At 48.2% G+C, this 21,381-nt stretch overlaps 1 protein-coding gene and 1 long non-coding RNA gene across 8 annotated transcripts in view; one reads left to right on the plus strand and one right to left on the minus strand.

The window, feature by feature from the left end:
- PHF19 (PHD finger protein 19) overlaps positions 1–9,832 on the plus strand; it is a 23,835-nt gene extending 14,003 nt beyond the window's left edge. For 5 of the 6 annotated variants that reach the window (XM_023223736.1, XM_023223741.2, XM_023223740.1 and 2 more), the window contains 6 exons: positions 916–983; positions 2,275–2,436; positions 3,019–3,106; positions 4,156–4,241; positions 5,196–5,291; positions 7,212–9,832. In XM_023223736.1, coding sequence (XP_023079504.1) covers positions 916–983; positions 2,275–2,436; positions 3,019–3,106; positions 4,156–4,241; positions 5,196–5,291; positions 7,212–7,554 — 843 coding nt within the window. In that variant the 3' untranslated portion in view covers positions 7,555–9,832. The remainder of the gene's footprint in view (positions 1–915; positions 984–2,274; positions 2,437–3,018; positions 3,107–4,155; positions 4,242–5,195; positions 5,292–7,211) is intronic. The other variant, XM_023223742.1, reaches the window with a different exon arrangement.
- A 1,302-nt stretch (positions 9,833–11,134) lies between these two features.
- LOC111550355 overlaps positions 11,135–21,381 on the minus strand; it is a 14,046-nt gene continuing 3,799 nt past the window's right edge. For both annotated transcript variants that reach the window (XR_002734012.1, XR_002734013.2), the window contains exons 3-4: positions 17,463–17,512; positions 11,135–14,226 (exon numbers count right to left, since the gene is read on the minus strand). This is a non-coding gene — a long non-coding RNA (uncharacterized LOC111550355). The remainder of the gene's footprint in view (positions 14,227–17,462; positions 17,513–21,381) is intronic.

The following is a 21,381-nucleotide window of genomic DNA, read 5'->3' on the forward strand; positions in this document are numbered from 1 at the left end:
GTCTCGGCCTCCCAAAGTGCTGGGATTACAGGCTTGAGCCACCGCGCCCGGCCCTGATTTTTTTTTTAATTGTACATATTCCTGGTGAAAAATCTTTAAAGTACCAAAAAGCATAAGGAAGTATACTTTTTTAAAAATCCATATCACACCACCCAGAAATCACTAGAATTAATGCATAGGTACATTTCCTTTCTGAGTCTCTTCTATGAATATTTTTTTCTGTTTCATGGTTTAAATGATACAGTATATGCAATTTTAAATAATCTTATTTTTAGTATACATTATTCTTTTCCGTATTATTAGAATCTTCATTAAACTTTTTGTTTGTTTTTTTTTTTTTTTGAAATGGAGTTTCGCTCTTTTGCCCAGGCTGGAGTGAAGTGGCGTTATCTTGGCTCACTGCAAGCTCCACCCCCTGGGTTCAAGCATTTCTCCTGCCTTAGCCTCCTGAGTAGCTGGGATTATAGGCGCCCGCCACCATGCCCGGCTAATTTAACGGCTGCATTGGTTTCTACCATAGCTTACTTGTTTCCTTCCTGTTGGGCAGTTTCTTTCCCATTCGTCCACCATTAGAAACAATGCCACCGTTTTGTATGTGAAGTTTTGTTCCCATTTCATGTTGTATCTGCAGATACATAGATTCTATGATAGATTCCATGGAGTATCATTACTGGGTCAAGGGTATGGACTTTTTAAAGCTCCCAATACAGTTAGGTCAGGAGGTATTCTCTCCATTTACAGATGGGAATGAACTTGGAAAGGTGAAAAGGCTTATCTGAGATCCTGGAGTGAGTCAGTGGTCCTCACCTGGAGGACTCAGAAGCATCAGGAGATGGAAGGGAGGGAGTAGGGGCTGGGGCCTCCCCATGTGCCATGTGCCTGGGTCTGATGTCCTGCTGGCCTGCTCTCCCACAGCTCACCAGCACCCCTGTGACAGATCGAGGACCGCATCTCCTCAATGCTCTGAACAGTTACAAAAGCCGGTGCGTGCAGGGTGGGGAGGGAGCGTGGTGGGGCCATCTACAGGTGAGATTTCTTCCTACCTCATAGCCTTTGCTCAGGCTGTGCTCCCTGCCTGGGTCCTCCTCCCCTTCTCTCTGAATCATTTCCATTCTCCAAGATCTAGGGGGCACCCCACCTCCTTTGCACAGCCACTCCAACCACCCCAGCAGCCTGCCACATGTTGATACTGGGCTCAGCTCTGTAGGGGGGCTGCACCCCTGCTCTCTGAGGGCCCCTCCTGCTCTAGACATCTAGGCCTTATGGGCCAGGCACTGAGGGATGGGTGCATCATCTGAGGTGGGCTACAGCCTCCTGACCCATCCCTCAGCCCCTGCCTTCCCATCCAGAGTTCTCAGTACACACAGCTGGTCACGTCCCTCACCACACCACAGAGGCATGCCCAGACTCCTGAACCTGGCACTCAAGGCCTTTTAAGACCAGGCTGTGCCCGTGTCCTCTGCCACTGTCCCTTTGCTTTCTGTATTCTGGGTGCCAGCCATCCTGAGCCCTTGGTTTCCTACCTGGCACTTTTACTCACGCTCTGCCCTTTGCCTAGGATGTGCTTCAGTCTTTTTTACTCATTTGTTCCATCAACAAGTATTCATTGATTTGCTGTTCTATGTCGGGCCTGTCTGGGTGCTAAGGTCATGGTGGGGAATAAAACAAGGTCCTCATCCCTGAAACTCTTCCAGACACCTCTAGGCAGAATTACCCACTCTCTCTTCCACATTCTCATGGTTTAGCGCCCAAAGCCCTATTCTTCAGTACAAGAGGCCCCCTGCCCTTCTAATGGAGGACTGTCCATTGGGATGGCAGGGGGCCTCTTGTACTAAAGAGGGTAGGGCTATGTCTGGGTCACTTCTTCAGCCTCAGGGCAGCCCAGCCAGTGTTGCTTTCAGTCTCCTGGGGAAACCAGAGAACAGAATGAAATAGGTTCCAGTATCTTGATCATAGGAGTTCCACTGTGAGCTGGAGGAGGCCTTCCTGCAGGAGGTGGCCTTGGGGCTGGTTGAGGCAAACAAAAGGGAGAAGAGCAGCAAGAACCATACTCGTGCAGGAGGAAGCACAGGGAGGAGGCACCAGCTGTGTTCTCATCTTCTACCTGGAACCCCGCATCCCATGGGCTTTGAGGAAATCAGCATCTCCAGAGGCATCTGGATTTTAGCTCTGGGTCCAGGGAGGCAGAGAGGCTTGTGTCATGCTTGACCCCACTCCCCAGGAGGATGAACTGATGGACTCCAGAGCTTCCTCCTCCCGCTGCCCACCCCCCAGGTTCCTCTGCGGGAAGGAGATCAAGAAGAAGAAGTGCATCTTCCGCCTGCGCATCCGTGTCCCACCCAACCCACCAGGGAAGCTGCTGCCTGACAAGGGACTGCTGCCAAATGAGAACAGTGCCTCCTCTGAGCTGCGTAAGAGAGGAAAGAGCAAGCCTGGGTCAGTGCTCGGGGACCCAGGGGCCAGGGCTGCCGCCAAACTTGGTTTCTCTGCTTCCAAGCAAGCAAGGAGGACCTGCACCCAGCCAGTCCCAGCTGTAGGACCCCGAGAGGGCCAGGTAGTGGCTGAGCAGGATCCCAGATCCCAGATCCCCAACTCCTTTCACCACCACAGTCCCCTCATTGCCTCGCAGGGAGGAAAAGCCAGATCTGAGGACCCAGCCTTGTTGGATTAGGACTTGGGCAAGGAGGTGAAGGGGAAGGCAGTGTGTGTGAGGGGTCCCTCACTCTCCTGGCTCATCTGAGCCCCCTCATCCTGGCACTGGGGGGCCGGGCATCTGGATGCACGTGCCTGGGGAGGCACCTTTTCTTTTTCTGCCCTCTATACCCTCTCCACACCCTCCCATCCCTACTGCCCCCAAGGACTCTCCCTCCTCCCCAGGCCTCCTTGTGAAGGTGCAGCTGTGTTCCGAGCCTGTCTCCCCAACTGCAGTGACCCCCGCCCCTGCGGCGCCTCCCTCTGGGCCACCCTAGAGCCCTCAGGCTCTGACGGGGCCACCTTCTCCCTCTTCTGTCTCCACAGTTTGTTGCCTCACGAATTCCAGCAGCAGAAAAGGCGAGTTTATAGAAGAAAAAGATCAAAGTTTTTGCTGGAAGATGCTATTCCCAGTGTTAGTTCCTTGTTTTCTTACTCTCCATTTTCATACACAGGGTCAGCACATATTAGGGCTTCCTGTGTCAAAAACTAAGTCCCCCAGGCCCAGAGAACTCTCTCATGTCCCTTAAAGGAGAAGCCAGTCCCTATTACAGCTAAGCCAGGCATTCCAAGACCCCTGCTTTATCTCCCCCCAAGTTCTCCCAGGAACCCAAAGTTGGGGTACAACAGCAGGTAATATTCTTGTCCCCACTGTCCAGGTAGGGACACTGAGGGAAGGGTGGGGCAGTGACTTTCCTGAGACCACACATCAAAGTGGCAGAGCCCAGCCTGGAACCAGGGTTCCAGAGCACTTTCTTTCCTCCTTCAGTAACCCCACCTCCTCCCTGAAGCCCCCCCCTGTGGGCAGTAATCCTAGCAATGCCTCATGTCCCAGCACTTTGCAGTTTAGAAGCATTATTTAATTTTACTGCACTTCCTGACATCTTTTTTTTTTTCTTTTTGAGGCGGAGACTCGCTCTGTCACCCAGGCTGGAGTGCAGTGGCGCCATCTCGGCTCACTGCAAGCTCCACCTCTGGGGTTCACTCCATTCTCCTGCCTCAGCCTCCTGAGTAGCTTGGACTACAGGCGCCTGCCACCACGCCCGGCTAATTTTTTGTATTTTTAGTAGAGACAGGGTTTCACCGTGTTAGCCAGGATGGTCTCGATCTCCTGACCTCGTGAGCCGCCCGCCTCGGCCTCCCAAAGTGCTGGGAATACAGGCTTGAGCCACCACGCCTGGCCCTGACATCTCTTAAGAGTGAAGCAAGGCAGGGGTTATTGTCCCCATTTTGCAGTCGAAGTAACAGGTCCAGAGAGGTGAAGGTCATACAGTCAGCTAGAGATAAAGGCAGGGCTAGAACTGGGATGACTTGGCTCCCTGGTCAGGACTTAGAATAAGTGATGGTCTTACCCTAGGAAGGGCCCAGCCCTCAGCAGCCCTGGCTGGATAGGAGGCAGCCTGTGTGGGAGGCGGATTTGATACTCACTATCTGACCCTCCCTCTCTCCTTCCTGTGTCCACAGAGTGACTTCACCTCAGCCTGGAGCACCAACCACCACCTGGCTAGCATATTTGACTTCACGCTGGATGAAATTCAAAGTTTAAAAAGGTATCAGTGAGGGACCTAGCGGAGAAGTCTGCTCTGGAGATGGGGAGGGAACCAAGCAGAAAGTCAAGCCCCCAGTTAAAAGGATCCCTGCTGCGCGAGTCTGCCTGAAGGGGCTTTTTGCAGTAGAGCTTTCAGCATAACATCCCTGTTCCCAGAGCGCCACAGCCCTCCCCACTTCTCCAGCCCTCCCCTCTTCTCCGGCCCTCCCCTCTTCTCCAGCCCTCCCCTCCTGCTTCTCCCCGCCTCGCCCCATGGATATCCACATTGACCGTGCTGTTTGATGCCTGCTCATCTTTGCTCATGTTGCTCCCTCTGCCTGAAATACCCTTTGCCTTGCCCTAGCCCGTCTGAAAACTCAGGACCCTGCTTCTTCCAGGAAGGCTTCACTAACCCTCCCCAGGCTGAGCTAGATGCCCTCCTTTGTATTCCACAGCACCCCGTACTTAAGTACGCCCAAGGGAGGAACTGCATCTTCTATCATTTTATTTCCCAAATTATTAAAGGTCATTTAGTATTTTCCTGAGGACACAGGAGGGCTTTAGATTCAGACCTGAGCTCCAGACCCTGCTTATCAGTACTAGCTATGTAGCTTTACCTAAAATTCCTTAACTTCTCTGAACCTCCTCAGCTATTTTCCTCAAACAAGATAATGCAAATGAAAGCACTCTTGACCTGTGAAGTGTTGCACAGGTGCCTCGGATTACGCTCGAGTTACTGGCACCAGTGCTTACGTCACCACCAGGAAAGGGTGCTCTGGGAGGTTTTCTTGACTTCTTGGACTTTGAAGGGTTAAAGGGTGGCTGGGTAGGAAACAGGTGTGGTGGTGGGAAGCTCAGCTGTGGGAAGATGGGCCTCCGCTGGGATGAAGGATGCATGTTAGGGGACCCTGCGGGCCAGGCTGGCAGGACCTTGCTGGCCGGGCCACCAGCAGGCTCACCGTCTTGCTCCTCTCAGTGCCAGCTCAGGCCAGACCTTCTTCTCAGATGTCGACTCCACCGACGCTGCCAGCACCTCTGGCTCTGCCTCCACCAGCCTCTCCTATGACTCCAGGTGAGCTTCCTGGAGGTCTGGCGTTCACATTTTGCCAGGACCATCATTCCTCCCAGCCCCTCCACTTCCCACTTATGTCATGTGTGGGTCATTCTATGTGTCTCAGTCTCTAGCGGGCAGTACCTGGCCTTCTGCGGTTGTGAGTCTGGCTCTCGGACCCTCTGGTTCTGAGTCATGGGGGCTTTAGATGGGGTCTAAGTACAGGCATTCAGGCTCCCGTGGTTCCATCCCTTTGGAATGCTTCACCTGCTGCAGAAGGTTGTACAACACCTCCCACTGGATGGTTCCAGTTCTGGGGTTGTTGGACCAGAGGTTCTTTCACTTTTGGCCTCTGCATGCCATGAGCTTGCATGTCTCTGCCTCTTGGACTACAAGGTTCCCTGACCTTGATTCTTGGCTGTCTGAATATGGTGCCTGTCTTCTGGAGTCTCTAAGGGAAAGAGCCATTTATTTAGAAGCCTGACAGAAGGGAAGACAGAAGATGGCATCCTGCAGGGTGGAAGATTTAGGAGTGGGGACAGAAATCCCTGGGGGCCCATCTCCAATACAGCTGATCTGGCAACAGCTGGTCCTCAGCAGTATGGGGAGTGGTCGAGCACAGGGATTTCCTCTGCACTCAGGCTGCACTGCATTTTAAGATATTTGAGACCCTTGCAAAAGTAGAATTAAAAGTATAATGCCTGGCCAGGCACTGTGGCTCACGCCTGTCATCCCAGCACTTTGGGAGACCGAGGTGGGCAGATACCTGAGGTCAGTAGTTTGAGAGCAGCCTGGCCAACATGATGAAACCTCGCCTCTGCTAAAAATACAAAAAAAATTAGCCAGACATGGTGGTGCATGCCTGTGATCCCAGCTACTCAGGAGGCTGGGGCAAGAGAATCGCTTGAACTGGGGAAGTGGAGGTTGCAGTGAGCCGAGATCGTGCCACTGCACTCCAACTTGGGTGACAGAGTGGGACTCCATCTCCAAAAGAAACAAAAAGTACAATGGCATAGTACCTGTAGAGATCTGTCTTGGAGTCTGTGTCTCTTGACATCTGTCTAGGTGTCCTCTGCTATTGCCTCTGTATTTTTCTTTCTTCCTCTTGGTTGGTTGGAGACAGTCTCGCTCTGTTGCCCAGACTAGAGTGCAGTGGCATGATCTCAGCTCACTGCAACCTCCGCCTGCCAGGCTCAAGTGATTCTCATGCCTCAGCCTCCCGAGTAGCTGGGACTACAGGTGTGTGCCACCATGCCTGGCCTATTTCTTCCTGTTTCTTTGGTTTCACCACACTTCAGGTCTCGGTTTCTGTCTCTAAGCATCTGAATCTGTGCCTTGTCCTGTGTGTCTGTATGTCCATTTCTCTAACACCTCTGTGTGTATATGTGTGTGTGTATGTGTGTGTGTGTGTCTGTGTCTGTCTGTCAGCCTCTCTATCCAAGGTCTGGGGTATAGGGTCCTTCAGTCCCTAACCCCCAGCCCTATATGACCTGTCTAGTTCCACGAGTCTGGTGAGGGGCAAGGCAGGATAAGCAGGGCCCCTGCACTGCATGGCCTCAGGAGGCTCAGAGAATGGTGCTCTTGCACTTTTGCAGTGCTGGGATCCTGGCTGTAAGAGCATATGCTTTGGAGTTGGACGTTCATAGGTTTGAATCCTGGCTCTGCCACTCCCTACCTGGTTTTCTCCTCTAGACCCTCAGTTTCCCTCCTCACAGGGCTCTTGTGAGGATCTGGTAAGATAATCTATGCCTTGGGAATAGATTATCTCAGGGACTACATGACAGGCACCTTTGAAAGAGCATGGGAGAAGATGGATAAGAGGGTGCCGCTCAGCACTGTTCTCTTCCACTTTCCTGGTACTAGGGGAGGGCTCAGGGAGAGGAATCTACCATGATGGTTCTATCTCATTCTCATCATCTTCCTCTCCCACTCCTGATACAGATGGACAGTGGGCAGCAGAAAGAGGAAGCTGGCAGCCAAAGCATACATGCCCCTGCGGGCAAAGCGGTGGGCAGCTGAGCTGGATGGACGCTGCCCCTCGGACAGCAGTGCAGAGGGGGCTTCAGTCCCCGAGCGGCCAGATGAAGGCATTGACAGCCACACATTTGAGAGCATCAGTGAAGATGACTCATCCCTGTCCCACCTCAAGTCATCTATCACCAACTACTTTGGTGCAGCTGGGCGGTTGGCCTGTGGGGAGAAGTACCAGGTGTTGGCTCGGAGGGTCACACCTGAGGGCAAGGTTCAGTACCTGGTGGAGTGGGAAGGGACCACCCCTTACTGACTAGCCCCCAGGGGTGCCAGGGGTCCTGAAAACCAAAGGAGGAGCAGCAGAAGCCATAGGCTCCCCAGCTTTCTCCAGGCTGGGGTGGGAGAAGGAAGCAGGACAGAGCTGCAAGTGCCTGGCAGAAGGCCCTGCCTGCCTGCCTGCCTGCCTTCCAGGCCAAGGCCTGCATCTCTCTGCTGTACCAGCTCTGTTCCAGGGCCTCCTCAGGCTCATTACCCCTGTGCCTGTGTCTCTACACACTCCACAACCCCTCAAACTCTGTTTATCTGTTCCTCTGACCTTGAGTCCCCTGCTCTGGGACCCTTCCTCCTGAGGCCCAGGTCTTTGTCCCCAGTTGTGTGCCTTGACCTCTCACCCCTTTTTGGGTGTGTTTGCACATCCTGTGTGTGCACAGCTGTCCCTCCGCTGGATACCCTTTACACCTGACCTGTGGGGCAGCCAGTCTTCCCAGGGACTACATAACAGGCACCTTTGAGAGAGCCTGGGAGAAGATGGATAAGAGGATGCTGCTCAGTGCTGTTCTCTTCCACTTTCCTGCCACTCCCCACTGCCCTTGGAGAGAGGTGGTAGGGTGGGAGAAAGCCCCTGTGAAAGCCTGCGAGGATCTGAAGAGTGAAGGGCTGGGTCTGCCTCAGAAGGCACCAGCACCAGGGTCCAGGCTGAGAGTGAAGGCTGCCAGTGTCAGCTTTGGAGGTCAGTGTCAGCTTTGGCCACACCCCCTCAGTCTCCATAGAGCTGGGCCTGGCCTTGCTGGAATGGAGGCATCCTTCCAAACCTGGGGGACGGGGCTGGGCAGTGGTGGTAGGAGGGAAACCATGTCGTGCCAAACCTGTTTCTGGTGCCTCCCACCCCCAGACCCACCAGACACCACACAGCAGACAATATACACCCACTCCCACAAGTTTCCATCCACGTGTGTTGTACTTTCAGCTCCAGGCACGCAGACAGCCCCACACGGCCACACCACCACATGCCTAAGTGTACTCACACACAGAGCCACACAGTCCCTCTGGGCCTGCTGGCTCCTCCCTTGGCTTTCCCGTGGCCCACTTCCAGGGCCCAAGTGCTGCAACTAAATGTGAAAGCTCAGCTCCCGCCCCTTCTTTCAGCCCATCAACCAGCTTTGGTCCCATAGGGAAGCACAGGGGACTCACCCTCTTTCATGTCCCTTGCCCTGCCCTGAAATGGACAATCACTTTTTGGGATAGGTTGAAATTTTTAAAGGGCCTGCATCATTCAGTTCCCTCAAAGGGAAGCTCTTGCCAGTCGGGGTTTGAAAGAGAATTTTTGGAACAACATTCAAATTCTGCCTCATCTGGAGGGAAACCAAAATTGGGAGGGGGAAGAGGACCCCTCATGTTTTGCTGCTTCCAGAGATATTAGAAACTGACTCACTTGATTGGAAAGTGGACAAAAGTGCCTTGACGTGGAGGGTGGGCACCAGATGGGGACCAGCCTTGCCAACTGCTGCTGTGGCCTCCAGCTTGGCTGGTTTTGCAGGCCGCCAGCAGGAAGGCGAAGGTGGTGGTAGAGCAAGAGGCACTGGTGGGGCAGCAGGCCTGCAGGAGCTGTTTTTCCATTACTAGGCCTGACCCCTCTCTACCTGTGAGTGTTCAGGGGGTCCCTGAGATAGTTTAGATGCCCCCCATCTTAGACCTCAGCTCCTGCAGTGCCTTTTAAGGGGGACCTCACCTGTGCACAGCCCACCCACTTTCCTCTGCTTCCCTGGCACAGCCCAGGCATAGATAAGCTGGCATTGGACCCAGTTCTTCCCCTTTCTCAGCCCCACAGCTGCTGCCACAGGGGCCAACTGGGGCCAGGTGGAAGGGGAGCTGAGAAGCCAGCCCCTAGCCCAGGGGTGCTGTGGGACCTGGGATTCAATTTGTAGCTTCCTGCCTGGCTTCAGAGAGCCCAGCAACCTCCTAGGCCTGCTTTCCAGACTTCTGAGATAGCCTGGGACGAGCAATCCTGTTACAGTACATCTGGACCTTCCCTGCCTGGGCTCTGGGGAGGCTCTGGGCTTGGAGAGGGAAAAGCGGGGAAGGGGTGTCTTCACCACCCGGGAAGATAGCACAAGGCCTAATGAGGTCACCCTGACTGCCCACCCCAGCATTTCATTCATACCAGATAATAGCTGCATTACTGCCAACTGACCTTATAACCCTCTGCACCTTCAAAAAGATTCATGGTTTTTAATTGCTGCTTTTAATAACATTTGTTAAAGTTATAATTAATGTGTCTGTTTTATGATTTAAAAGCTCCCTTTGAACAATCACCTGTCTTCCCTGTAATGAATTAGCTGCTGAGTATCAGAAGGAATTGGCTCTGGCTTTTGCTCTTGGTTTACTGGAGGCTGAGGAGGAATGGCAGGACCCTGTCCTCTGGCCACCTTGCCACTCTTACCACTGCCAGCAACATTCTCACCCCTACTGCCAGAGAGATAATGGAATCTTTTGCGAGTACCCGACCTGTGGGGGCAACAAACATTCGTTGAGGGCCACTGAGAGGTACAAGACGGAAAATGAACTTAGAAATTGACCCTACTATAATACTTAGGTGCAGGCACCGAAGAACTTTATCAGTACATCATCACACAATTCTAGAAATATGAAATGAGTTCTAGACCTGACTCTGCTAGTTCTAACCTGTGCCACTTTAGTCAGATTCCTTTCCTTCAGTTTCTCACCCTTCAAATACCAGTGATAATCCCAGCACATCTGCTCCCCAGGTGTTGGGAGAGACTTTGCTGTGTGTGATTATTACTTCAAAATAAACCTCTAAATCTAGGGCAGTTTGGAGAGGAAAAAAACAGGAGATGTGAAGGGGTAGGAAAAAGGTCATCTATAGAGAGGTAAAGGCCACGGATTCCACTGAATTCTACAGTTTGAGGGGTAAAGTGTAGCCTGTAATCCCGAGTGAAGGGCTTAGTGGTGTTAACATCTGCCCTTAAACGTCTTCATTCACTATGGCTCCCACTTCCTTCTACCACTCCATCAGCTTCAATCTTTTATCTGTCCTCAGAGTAAAACCACAATGGGAGTTGGGCGGGGTGGGGGGGATGGGGGGGGTGGTGGTGGTGGTGGTGGTTATTCTCTGGGCTATAATTAATGGAATGGAATGAAAAGTGGCACCAGGTGTCAAAAGACCTGGGTTCTAGTGCAAGGTCTACAATAAGCAGCTGTATGGACCCTCCTAAGATCAGTGGGCCTCCCAGGCTAGAGAGTGTCTGCTTCTCTGTAGTCTAGTATTTCCAAATTCACAACTAACATTTACCTTTGGAATTTAGGGACAAGGAAGTAGAATTCTCAGAAATCCCCCAAATCATAAGTTATTCTTAAAATACTTCATTCTTTATACTCTTTTCTTCATTATCATAGGTATCTGGAAACACTCTGTTTACTAAGTAGACATATTAAGACTGTTTTTACTTACAAAGAACTGTAGCGTACAGAGAATATTTAAAAGACAGGAAGATGTCAGGCAACATATATTGGATAGCATTCAAATAAATATAACATTTGAATATCCTAGAGCAAGGTAAACAGAATATAGAATCAATCGTGTCCAGACTGTTAACTTATTTTGCTTCCAAAGTTTATTTCTCAGAACACCATTCGTAAGATTTGTATAAAGTATGCTAGGTTGTTTATCAAATCATTTTATTTGCAAGAACTCACCATTAGCAGATGATATGGCCAGACATACAGACGTAATGACATCACAGCAACCAAAAGTAGGGCTAATTAGATGGTGACTGTTTCTCTCTGCTATACTCCTGTCTCAGTTCTTACAGCCTTCAATTCAGTACGTTAGTATTCGATGAAGTTGGATTCTTTCAAACTAGTAATGTCTCTATAATGGTAAGTGTTAGTATTCACAGAATAATTACAATACTTCTCATTTCCTCAACTGATTTTTCTAGGGTTTATGGATTCAAAAAACATACATTTCCGAAGAAATACTGGGAGGGAATTCCCACGCGGAAACACTGGTCTGGGTCCTAGCCCTAGCCTCTGCATCATCATTCTGGGATGACGGTTTGTAATAGTGACCAAACCACATAAGTTGGCAATAAGGCAGACCCCAGAGATCAGTGAACTCCTGCAGATCTGTGGTGAGTAGTAAACAACACATTTATTTTTTTTTTAGATGAAGTGTCGCTCTGTCGCCAGGCTGGAGTGCAGTAGCAAGATCTCGGCTCACTGCAACCTCTGCCTCCTGGGTTCAAGCGATTCTCCTGCCTCAGCCTCCTGAGTAGCTGGGACTAGAGGCATGTGTCACCACACCCAGCTAATTTTTAGTACAGACGGGGTTTCACCATGTTGGTCAGGATGGTCTCGATCTTTTGACCTCGTGATCCGCCCACCTTGGCCTCCCAAAGTGCTGGGATTACAGGTATGAGCCACTGTGCCCGGCAAACGATACATTTTTAAGTGCCAGACCAACTTACCACATAGATGTTTTAAAAACTAACAACTTTATTTTTGGCTACGGCAGCTTCTCTGGATCTATGGCCTACAAAGAACTGACTGAACCTCTGCATGAAAGAGTAAGAGCATTAGGTTTAGAATCAGAGTTGGGTTCACATCCTAATTCTGCCATGTACTTTACATGTTACATGTTCTCTGGTCTCAGGTTTCATCTGTAAAGTGAGGAAAACATTGCATTATAAGGATTAAATAATGTTAAGAACCTATGACAATGCCTGGCAGAGATGGCCCTCTCCCGTCCCATTTCCTATTACAGTCAACCTTGACACCAGGGAAGAGGAAGGCCACCAAAAGCTTTCTAACAGCAAACCACCCAATGAAGGCCACAGACAGAAAAATCTCCTTTGGAATTAGTCTCACTTTAAGAATATTCAAGGAAAAAAGTTGAATTTTGCCAATTCCATAAATCACAAGTGACTATGTACTGTAGAGAGAGCTTTAGTTATTTAAATACTTTAAACATCAATTTGCCAAACAGGTGCAAGACATGCCCCATCCTCAAGTAGCTTACAATCTAGGAATACTAAGCTGACTGTGATGCACAAAGATGGCAGGAATACCACAAAAGAAGAGATTCCTGCCAACCATGGAAGCCAGGCCATACAAAGGAGCAGCAACATTTCACAGGCATTCATGCAGAAAGGCATTCCAGGCAGAGGGTACGGCATGAACATAGCAATAATATCACACAGTATAGTGGAGCCATCCATTTCCCAGCGTGGGAGAGCAGATGCAGGGGATGATGACGGAAAAGGTGAGCTGAAGCAAGGTTATAAAAACCAGAGCTAGAAATTGGACTTTTATCCTGGAAGCAATACAGGCAGTCCATCTTGGGTCCCCAGCACATTTTAGATAGGGTTTACTTTACACAGGTTTGCATATATATCACAACATGATCTGTTGTAAAAAGTAGGGACATCACCATTATCATTCTCTTTGTTCTTCTAAGACAATCCCTCAAAATCTCCATTGGAATCCTCAGGAACTTCCCAAAGGCCCCAGCCTAAAGTCCCTACAAGATCTTTGCAAAGGACTCTCAGAGATCGTCTTCCATTTGGTATTTGGGAGCACGAAGATCCAAGAAGTACAGTAGTTACCAGCACTACAGTCTGCACTGCCCACTTTCTGGACCTCCATGCAGTTCAGTTTCCTGCAGTAATTTATAAAATGAAAACTGGCTGAGAGAGGTGGTTTACAAACCTTTAACAAAGAACACTTTAAAAAAAATCCCCATGCAGGCAGTCTCCAAGGTACTACTGTCAACCCCTGGGGCTCTATGAAACAAACCTAAAGACACAGGTCTGTCCGATTCCTGGGGCTATTTCTATGTTCAAGTGAAAAGGGTAGTTTGGTGGGCTCAGAATCTACATCTTCACTGACAAAACACCAGAACAATCTGGTATCTGTCATTCAGGCTAGGGAAGAGCCAAGACTTACTCCCAACCCATGAGGCTGTGCCAAAGTCCTAATATTCCCTGAGTCATACACAGGTTCATGGAGTCCATTCCTAGTCCTAACTCCTCAGCATTCAGGACCAACAAAAGCCTCTTAGCAAGGAGAAATAATCCTGAAATGCCACCATTAGCAATTTATCCTTTTGATAAAGCACTTGCCAGTCCCCGTAGGAGGAGACATTCATCCCATACTCTTCCAGGTGAACAAGGTCACTAGGGCCACTCTCCATGAGAAGCAGCAAAGCAATTACATCCTAGGCACTTGAGGTAGGCCTACTGACTCAAGATGACAAGTCTCACCCTCACTGCCTCTTCCCTTCAGTCACTACATGTAACCATCCTCGTGTCCTCATGCCCCCTTATCCCCCTTAACCATGAAGCACTCAGAGACAAGTTACCCTATGTTCTTGCTTGGCCTGACTGGCCCAGCCTTTTCTTCCAGCTTTAGAAGCCTCAGACCTTCAGCCTCCACAGGCCATTTAGCTCCTCCGTGCTGACAGGAACATGGAATCCAGAGATGCTGGGAGGTAGAAGGTGTCCTCCTCTTCCCCAGAGTGCAGTTGATGAAGGCTGGAGGCAGCCACTGGAGATAGCCAGCAGAATGCACAAAAAGCTTTCCCCACTCAATCCTCTTCCATGCCGTCCTCAATCCACTTTAAATACTGCACATCTCCTTGACCCACAGGGAGACTGAAGACCTCTGGGATTTCAAAAGTATGTATAGCCTTTGGAGAGAAAGCAAAGCCCTGTGAGTGACTATGATTAGAATCAACTCATGTGATAAAACCCAACTGGCCAGCCTCATGGGAGGCTCTCTGCAACCTGCCTCACCCCACCTGTCCAGGTCCACGGCCTGTCACTCTCTAGCCTATGTTTCCCATCTGTCAACAAGTGGCCAGTTAGGCCAGATAGCTTTACAGTCTTACAAACATGGGTTCAAATTCTAAGTTTGCCCCTACTAGCTGTCTGACTATGGACAAGTCACTTAGTTTTCTTCAAATGCTCCTTTAAAAAAAAGCCCTACATGACTGGACTGCTGAGGATTAATTAACACAAAGTATACAAAGCACTTACCCAGTACACCAGCTGGCACTGTATGCATTCATTAAATGCTAGCTACTCTTTTTATTATTATCCTATGCACATCGCTTCCCAAAACAATCCCCCCACCAGTATCTCTGTATTCTCTTGCCCACCTAGATTCCACCTGCTCCTGCTGATTAATCAAAAGCCTATTCTTGCTTCAAAAACAAACAAACAAACAAAAAAACCTCTCTATCCCTCAAGGTCCACTTCAACCATTGACCTTTTCCAAGGGATCTTCCCTGACAATCCAGGTCTACAGGAATCTCTCCTCCTCTCCTGTTTCTTTCACCTGGCCCTTGTCACACAGTACAAGTTCTCTTCACTTTCTAGGCTGAAGAAACATGAGGACTTGGACCTCAGTGTCCCATCTGTCGAATGAGGATTATAATCCTCTGCCTCCTTTCTGCTGAATGAGGTACTTTAAACTTCCCATAACATGCTTAATAAATCACAGCACATGTATACATTCACATGTTGCTTCACATGTATGCTTAAACATTCTGTAAGTTGGGTGCCTGAAGATAATGAATTTTGTTAACTTACGTGTTTTTATAAGCGGACATACAGAATTCAAAGACATTTTTAACACATTAGTAATAAGAGCTGAGACTGATAAAGTCTTTCATTTATGGATTTCACATATTAATTTCCATATGCATAACAACCTATTTGTATAATCCCCATTTTACAGAAGGGGCAACTGAGGTACAGAAAGTATTCATATTTTCCAAGCACTATGGAACAAGTGGCAGGTGGGGAGCCAGGTTTCAAGGTAGGAGGTCCAACTCTCTTAACCCTGAAGCTGTCCCTCACCAGTTAAAATTTTAATTTCTCAACAGTACTGGCTCTACCAATGGTTCCTTACTCTCTCACCTCTGCTGAAGTGGTATCATAAGGGCCCCCTCTATAGCTAGTTTGAGACCCAGATGTAACCATGTATTCACAGAATCCTGGTTCCCTAAGAAGTAAAGAAAAGGTTTCATCATCCATATAGGTGGTTTGCATCTCTGGCCCTATGTTAGAGTCAACCTGAGAAGATTTAGGTGACCACATTAGAGTCATCTAAAAAGAAAGGTGCTTTTTAATACCACTATACTTGATCCCCGCCCTGGCCAAATTAAGTCGAAATCTGTGAGGTGGGGCCTAAATTGGTAGTTTGAAAAATGTGTCCAAGTGATGCTAATACATAGCAGGCAGTTATGAGAAACACTGGTTTAGACCAGTGCTTCTCAAGCTTTAATGTGCAGAGAAATCGCCTGGGGGTCTTGTTAAACTATAATTTGATTCAGTAGGTCTGGGGTGAGCAGGAGATTCTACAGTTCTTGAAAGCTTCCAGGTGATGCCAATTCCAAAAATTCCACTTTGAATGACAGAATGATAAAGGTTTATACTAGAGGTTCTCAAAGTGAAGGTCCACTGACCCCTGGGGATCTCCAGGACTCTAGGGGGTCCTTGGGGCCAAAACTACTTTCATAACAATATTATTTTGTTATTTGTTCTTTTACTATGTTGACATTTGCACTAATGGTTTAAAAGAAAAAAAACAGGCCAGGTGTGGTGTGAACCAGCACTAATCCCAGCACTTTAGGAGGCCATGGCAGGTGGATCACTTGAGCCCAGGAGTTGAAGACCAGCCTGACCAATGTAGCAAAACTCTGTCTTTACCAAAAAATAAAAACAAAAATAATAATAATAATTAGCCAGGCATGGTGGCAGGCACCTATAATCCCAGCTACTTGGGAGGCTGAGGCAGGAGAATCTCTTTAACTTGGGAGACAGAGGCTGTAATGAGCTGAGATCATGCTGCAGCATTCCAGCCTGGGCAACAGAGCGAGACTCCGTATAAAAAAAAAAAAAAAAAAGGTAAAACTGCTGGCACTTCAGCATGAGTTGAGACAGTGACACTAACCTGTACTCATTGTCATTATATTCTTCACTGCCACACAGTTGGATTTCTAAAAAGTCAATTTCACTTAGCATCTCTGATGAAGTAGGCAAAATTACTACTTTAATTAAATTTCAATCCTTGTGTACATGCCTTTTCAATATTCTGTGTGACAAAACACTGGTAGGAAGTACACATAAAGCATTTCTACTACATGCCTAAGTTCACTGTGTGTCTGATTGTTTTAGTACAAGTTAAACTTTTTTTTTTTTTGGTGGAACACCAATTTTACTTTCAAGTCCAAGTAACCATAATTGGTCATTTCTACAAATTATAGTTACTTCAGGCTTGAGTATTAGGTAGGCACTTCCTCAAATATGAATAAATTGAGCCCACCACTCAAATAAAGACAATTGACATCATGTATGGCCAATGATAAAATTGATGTTTTCAAACAAAACTAAATTTTGAAAGACCTGACTTTATCACCATGAGCTTAAAGTGTCCTAGAATTTAAAGATGTTTGAGGAGATCCAGCTGTCTTATTAAGCCAGAATCTGCTAAAATGTAAAATGTCATTCTTCTAAATTTTTTTGTCTTTAGGAAATATTACTTTCCTTAAAAATGCATTATTTATGTTAATATGTAATGGTTTTATCATTTTAAATGAAATAAAAATATTTTTATATTCTGTTTTAGTTTCTAAAACAGTAAACTTTTATATAACTCATAAAGTTCTTTTGGGTCTCAATTTTTAAAAGTGTAAAGGGGTTCTGAGACCAACATTTTGAAGGCCACTGGTTTAAACTATCTTATTCTAGCCCCTCATTATACACATGGAGAATCTGAGGGTCAGAGAGGGATAGGGACTTGCCTAGAGTCACATAGAAGGTGGCTCGTTGGTATCCAGGTCTCTAGCTTTTCAAGGTCATTCCCTTAGTACCTTGGCTGGTCCTATGGAAAAGGAGTGAGAAGAGATGCCAACCTTACCTGATGCAGATGGACAGCATGAAGACCCTGGAAGTCTTTGTCTTCATTAACTATAGATGAAAACAAACAAACAAAAACTAAAAAATGCTGCTTTAGGACCTGATCCCCAGTGCTGCCACTGCTCATTCATCTGGTCATTTAGGAGACAGCTTTCCTCTGGGGTCACCAGGCCCTGTCACTAGCTTACAAATGAACCCAGGGCATCTTATGTGGGGAAACACCTCAGTCAGTTATCTCTGCTAACTTTTAATTGGAACCTGGAAAAAGGCCATGGTCTCACTCACTCCCCTATCAAGACCTCCTATGGGCCAGGCTTGGTGGCTCACACCTGTAATCCCAGCACTTTGGGAGGCCGAGGTGGGCGAATCACCTGAGGTCGGGAGTTCGAGACCAGCCTGACCAACATGGAGAAACCCCATTTCTACTAAAAATACAAAATTAGCTGGGTGTGGTGGTGCATGCCTGTAATCCCAGCTACTTGGGAGGCTGAGGCAGGAGAATCACCTGAACCCGGGAGGTGGAGGTTGCAGTGAGCCGAGATTGCGCCACTGCACTCCAGCCTGGGCAACAAGAGCGGAACTCCGTCTCAAAAAAGAAAAAAAAAAAAAAACAGACCCCCCCCCTATGCTCATATCCTCACTCACTAACAGGATGTTAGTGGCTTCTATTTTTCCCTCCCAAAAGTACCTGGAGAAGGGAACAAAACCAAATTATGATGCTCCTAAGAGGAGCTCAGTGAACTGTCAAACCTGGCCCACCTAAGTGACCTACTGAGGAGAAAACTTAAAAATCTTTCCAAGCCTATATAAACAAGTCTAGAGTTGACCAAGGCCTCACATGTCATCTGGTCCAATGCATGCATCTCACATTTGCCTGAACACTCCTGGAGGTGGGAGGTTCATCAACTCTTGATGAAGTCCATCTAACTTAAAGGTTTTCACAAGATGCTTTTTCTTAGAGTGTGCCAACATCTGCCACCTAGATTTTTCCCCAGCTGGCCTCATCAAGAACCACCCCAGGACAGCCCTGCAGAAACTCCTATGTCTTCTCTGCTTGAGCTCTTCCAATGCTCATCCCTACACACTGGTGCTATTTTGATCACTGACTTTCCAAGGCGAGTGCCGATGAATGAATAACTAAAAAACACAGAAGACTGCAGGGAAGAAGTAAGCCTTACAGTTATGGAAACTTTTAGATGCTGAAAACAAAGTCAGCAATGATGATCAGAAGACAGTATAAGAACGCCATCAGGGGAAAGGAAAGACATTTACCCTGAGAATATCAACAAGGGCAAATCTAAGATGACCAAGGCTACTGGCCGGCCCTTCCTGTGTCACAGGACTGTGGCAAAAGAATACATCACGAGAAAGGATGTGCATATAAAGGAAATAGTAGGATGAAATTCTACTCAATTTCCCAACACTGGTCTCCAGACTGGCTAAATGTGACTCATCTATACAAGTATTTAAAAATTCAGAGACCTGGGCCCCCATTCTCAGGGGGTTATTGAGTAGATTGAGGCTGGAGTTCTGGGATAGACAGCATATACTTTCACAAAACTACTCAGGGAGACCTACAATCCCCAAAAAGTTAAGGTCGACTGGTTTGTGCCAATTTTTACAGGTGACAAAATAAAGGCCAAAGAAGGGGAGAAATCACCCAAAAGGTGAGCAGCAAAGCTGAGCCAGCTGGGCTAGAACCCTGTGCTTCTGACCTCCCCCTACGGTTCTTTCTGCCCCCTTCACCACCTCTGGAGTTACTCTGTAGTCACTTCCAACCTTAACACTTCAAGATATTTCCAAGATGAGAAAACAAAGCCCCCCAGATAATTACAGAAAAATGAGATGGTAACTACAATAGACAGAAGAAAATAACCTCTTACGTGATGCCTAGACGAGGATTCACCAGCAGACACCCCTTCCCCTCCTCCATCTAGCAATGACATAGCCCAGTCACTCCTCCCTAAGTAGCTGGGAGCGACAGTTTCCTGGTAAAATTAGAAAAACATCCCACAGTCTGCAGGACACCAAGTAGTGCCTCCAAGGACCAAGCAGTTCACTGCCCTTACCTGGCTGCCTCCAGCACAGATCCCCAGGAGCATTAAAGCGAAATTTGTCTGCCTTCTCCCTTCCTTCCCTTCCCCTCAGTCCTGAAGCTGGGGGTTTAGGGATGAAGTTCATAGTCTACTGGCACGGGGCACTCACCAGGAGGCACACGAGGACAGAAGGCCGCAGGCAGCTTGGCAGAGGGCATCATGAGCCCAGCCTGTCCAGGGCATCACAGGTAATTTAGCTGCACCATGGCAGTGAATGGCAGCCATGGTCAGAGGTGCTAGTGGGCGGGCACTCAGGGCCTAAACTGACCTCTCTCCCACCACCTGCCTCCTTGTTTCTCCCTGGCCTGGTCTGCCAGGCTTGCCAGAAGGACACCAGGAGAGAGACAGTGGAGGCAGCAGCAAAGAGAGGGAGGAATTTCCACTGGACACCCTTCACCCTTGAAACAATGCAAGCACCACACCAGACCTACAACCCTTGCAAAAATACACTATTTTCACTTTCCATTCAAACAATTTAAAAAAAATCAAAATTTTGGGACATCCCCAAAGACATAAACTTTTATTAAGAACACAAAACCTTCAGAATTCACAGCATACACACACACGTACACAAAATTCTTCCACTTTAAAGAGGCCCAACCCACCAACAAAAACAAACAAGAGAAGCACGCACATGGCTGCTTCTCTGGCCCCTTCCTCCCAGAATCTCCCTTCTAATTCTCCTTGGCTTAGAACACTCTTAATCCCTACTTCTCTCCTTAATGAACTCTTTCCAGGCCATCCAAAAGATACTCCCATAGTTCTCCGCCCATAAAGCACTTTGCACACACTTTTTTTTTTTTGAGGCAGACTCTCGCTCCGTCGCCCAGGCTGGAGTGCAGTGGCGCGATCTCAGCTCACTGCAACCTCCGCCTCCCAGGTTCGAGCAATTCTCCTGCCTCAGCCTCCCAAGTAGCTAGGACTACAGGCACTCGCCACCACGCCTGGTTAATTTTTGTTTTTAGTAGATGGGATTTCACCACATTGGCCAGGCTGGTCTCCAATTCCTGACCTTGTGATATGCCCACCTCGGGCTCACAAAGTGCTGGGATTACAGGCGTAAGCCACCGTGCCCGGCCTGCACACACTTTTGTGGTAGCACAAACTATGGGGAGCAGTAACAAATAAGAAAAGCAGCAAGCTAATGGCTGACCGTTGCCCTTCTGAATACGGACTCCACTGTTATCAGAATTTCCAAATTTTTAATCCAGCTTTTTAATGTGAAGTATCCTCATTTTAAAAATGACAATTCTAGGGGTAGGGATACAGAGCAGAGAAGTATAAGTAAACTGTTTAAGAGAATTATGTCTTAGTTGTGGCAGGAGTAACACAAGTGTTTTAAAAATTCAACAAACAGCACACTTTAACTTGGCAAATTTTGTGTCAATAGTATCTTAAAATAGAGAGGGCAAAATGCTCTGGAAACCAATTCAAAATTGTTTTCAACTAGGCTGACCAAACAGAACACATCTGTTAATCAAATCTGGCTTGCGGATTGCCAGCTGACAGTCTCTGCATTTATTGTAACCTGTTCACCTATCTGTTTCATTCCCTGGGATTAGAAATTTTTGGCCGGGCGCGGTGGCTCAAGCCTGTAATCCCAGCACTTTGGGAGGCCGAGACGGGCGGATCACGAGGTCAGGAGATCGAGACCATCCTGGCTAACACTGTGAAACCCCGTCTCTACTAAAAAATACAAAAAACTAGCCGGGCGAGGTGGCGGGCGCCTGTAGTCCCAGCTACTCGGGAGGCTGAGGCAGGAGAATGGCGTAAACCTGGGAGGCGGAGCTTGCAGTGAGCTGAGATCCGGCCACTGCACTCCAG

Source organism: Piliocolobus tephrosceles, chromosome 14, assembly GCF_002776525.5.
Source record: "Piliocolobus tephrosceles isolate RC106 chromosome 14, ASM277652v3, whole genome shotgun sequence".
Taxonomy (NCBI): domain Eukaryota; kingdom Metazoa; phylum Chordata; class Mammalia; order Primates; family Cercopithecidae; genus Piliocolobus; species Piliocolobus tephrosceles.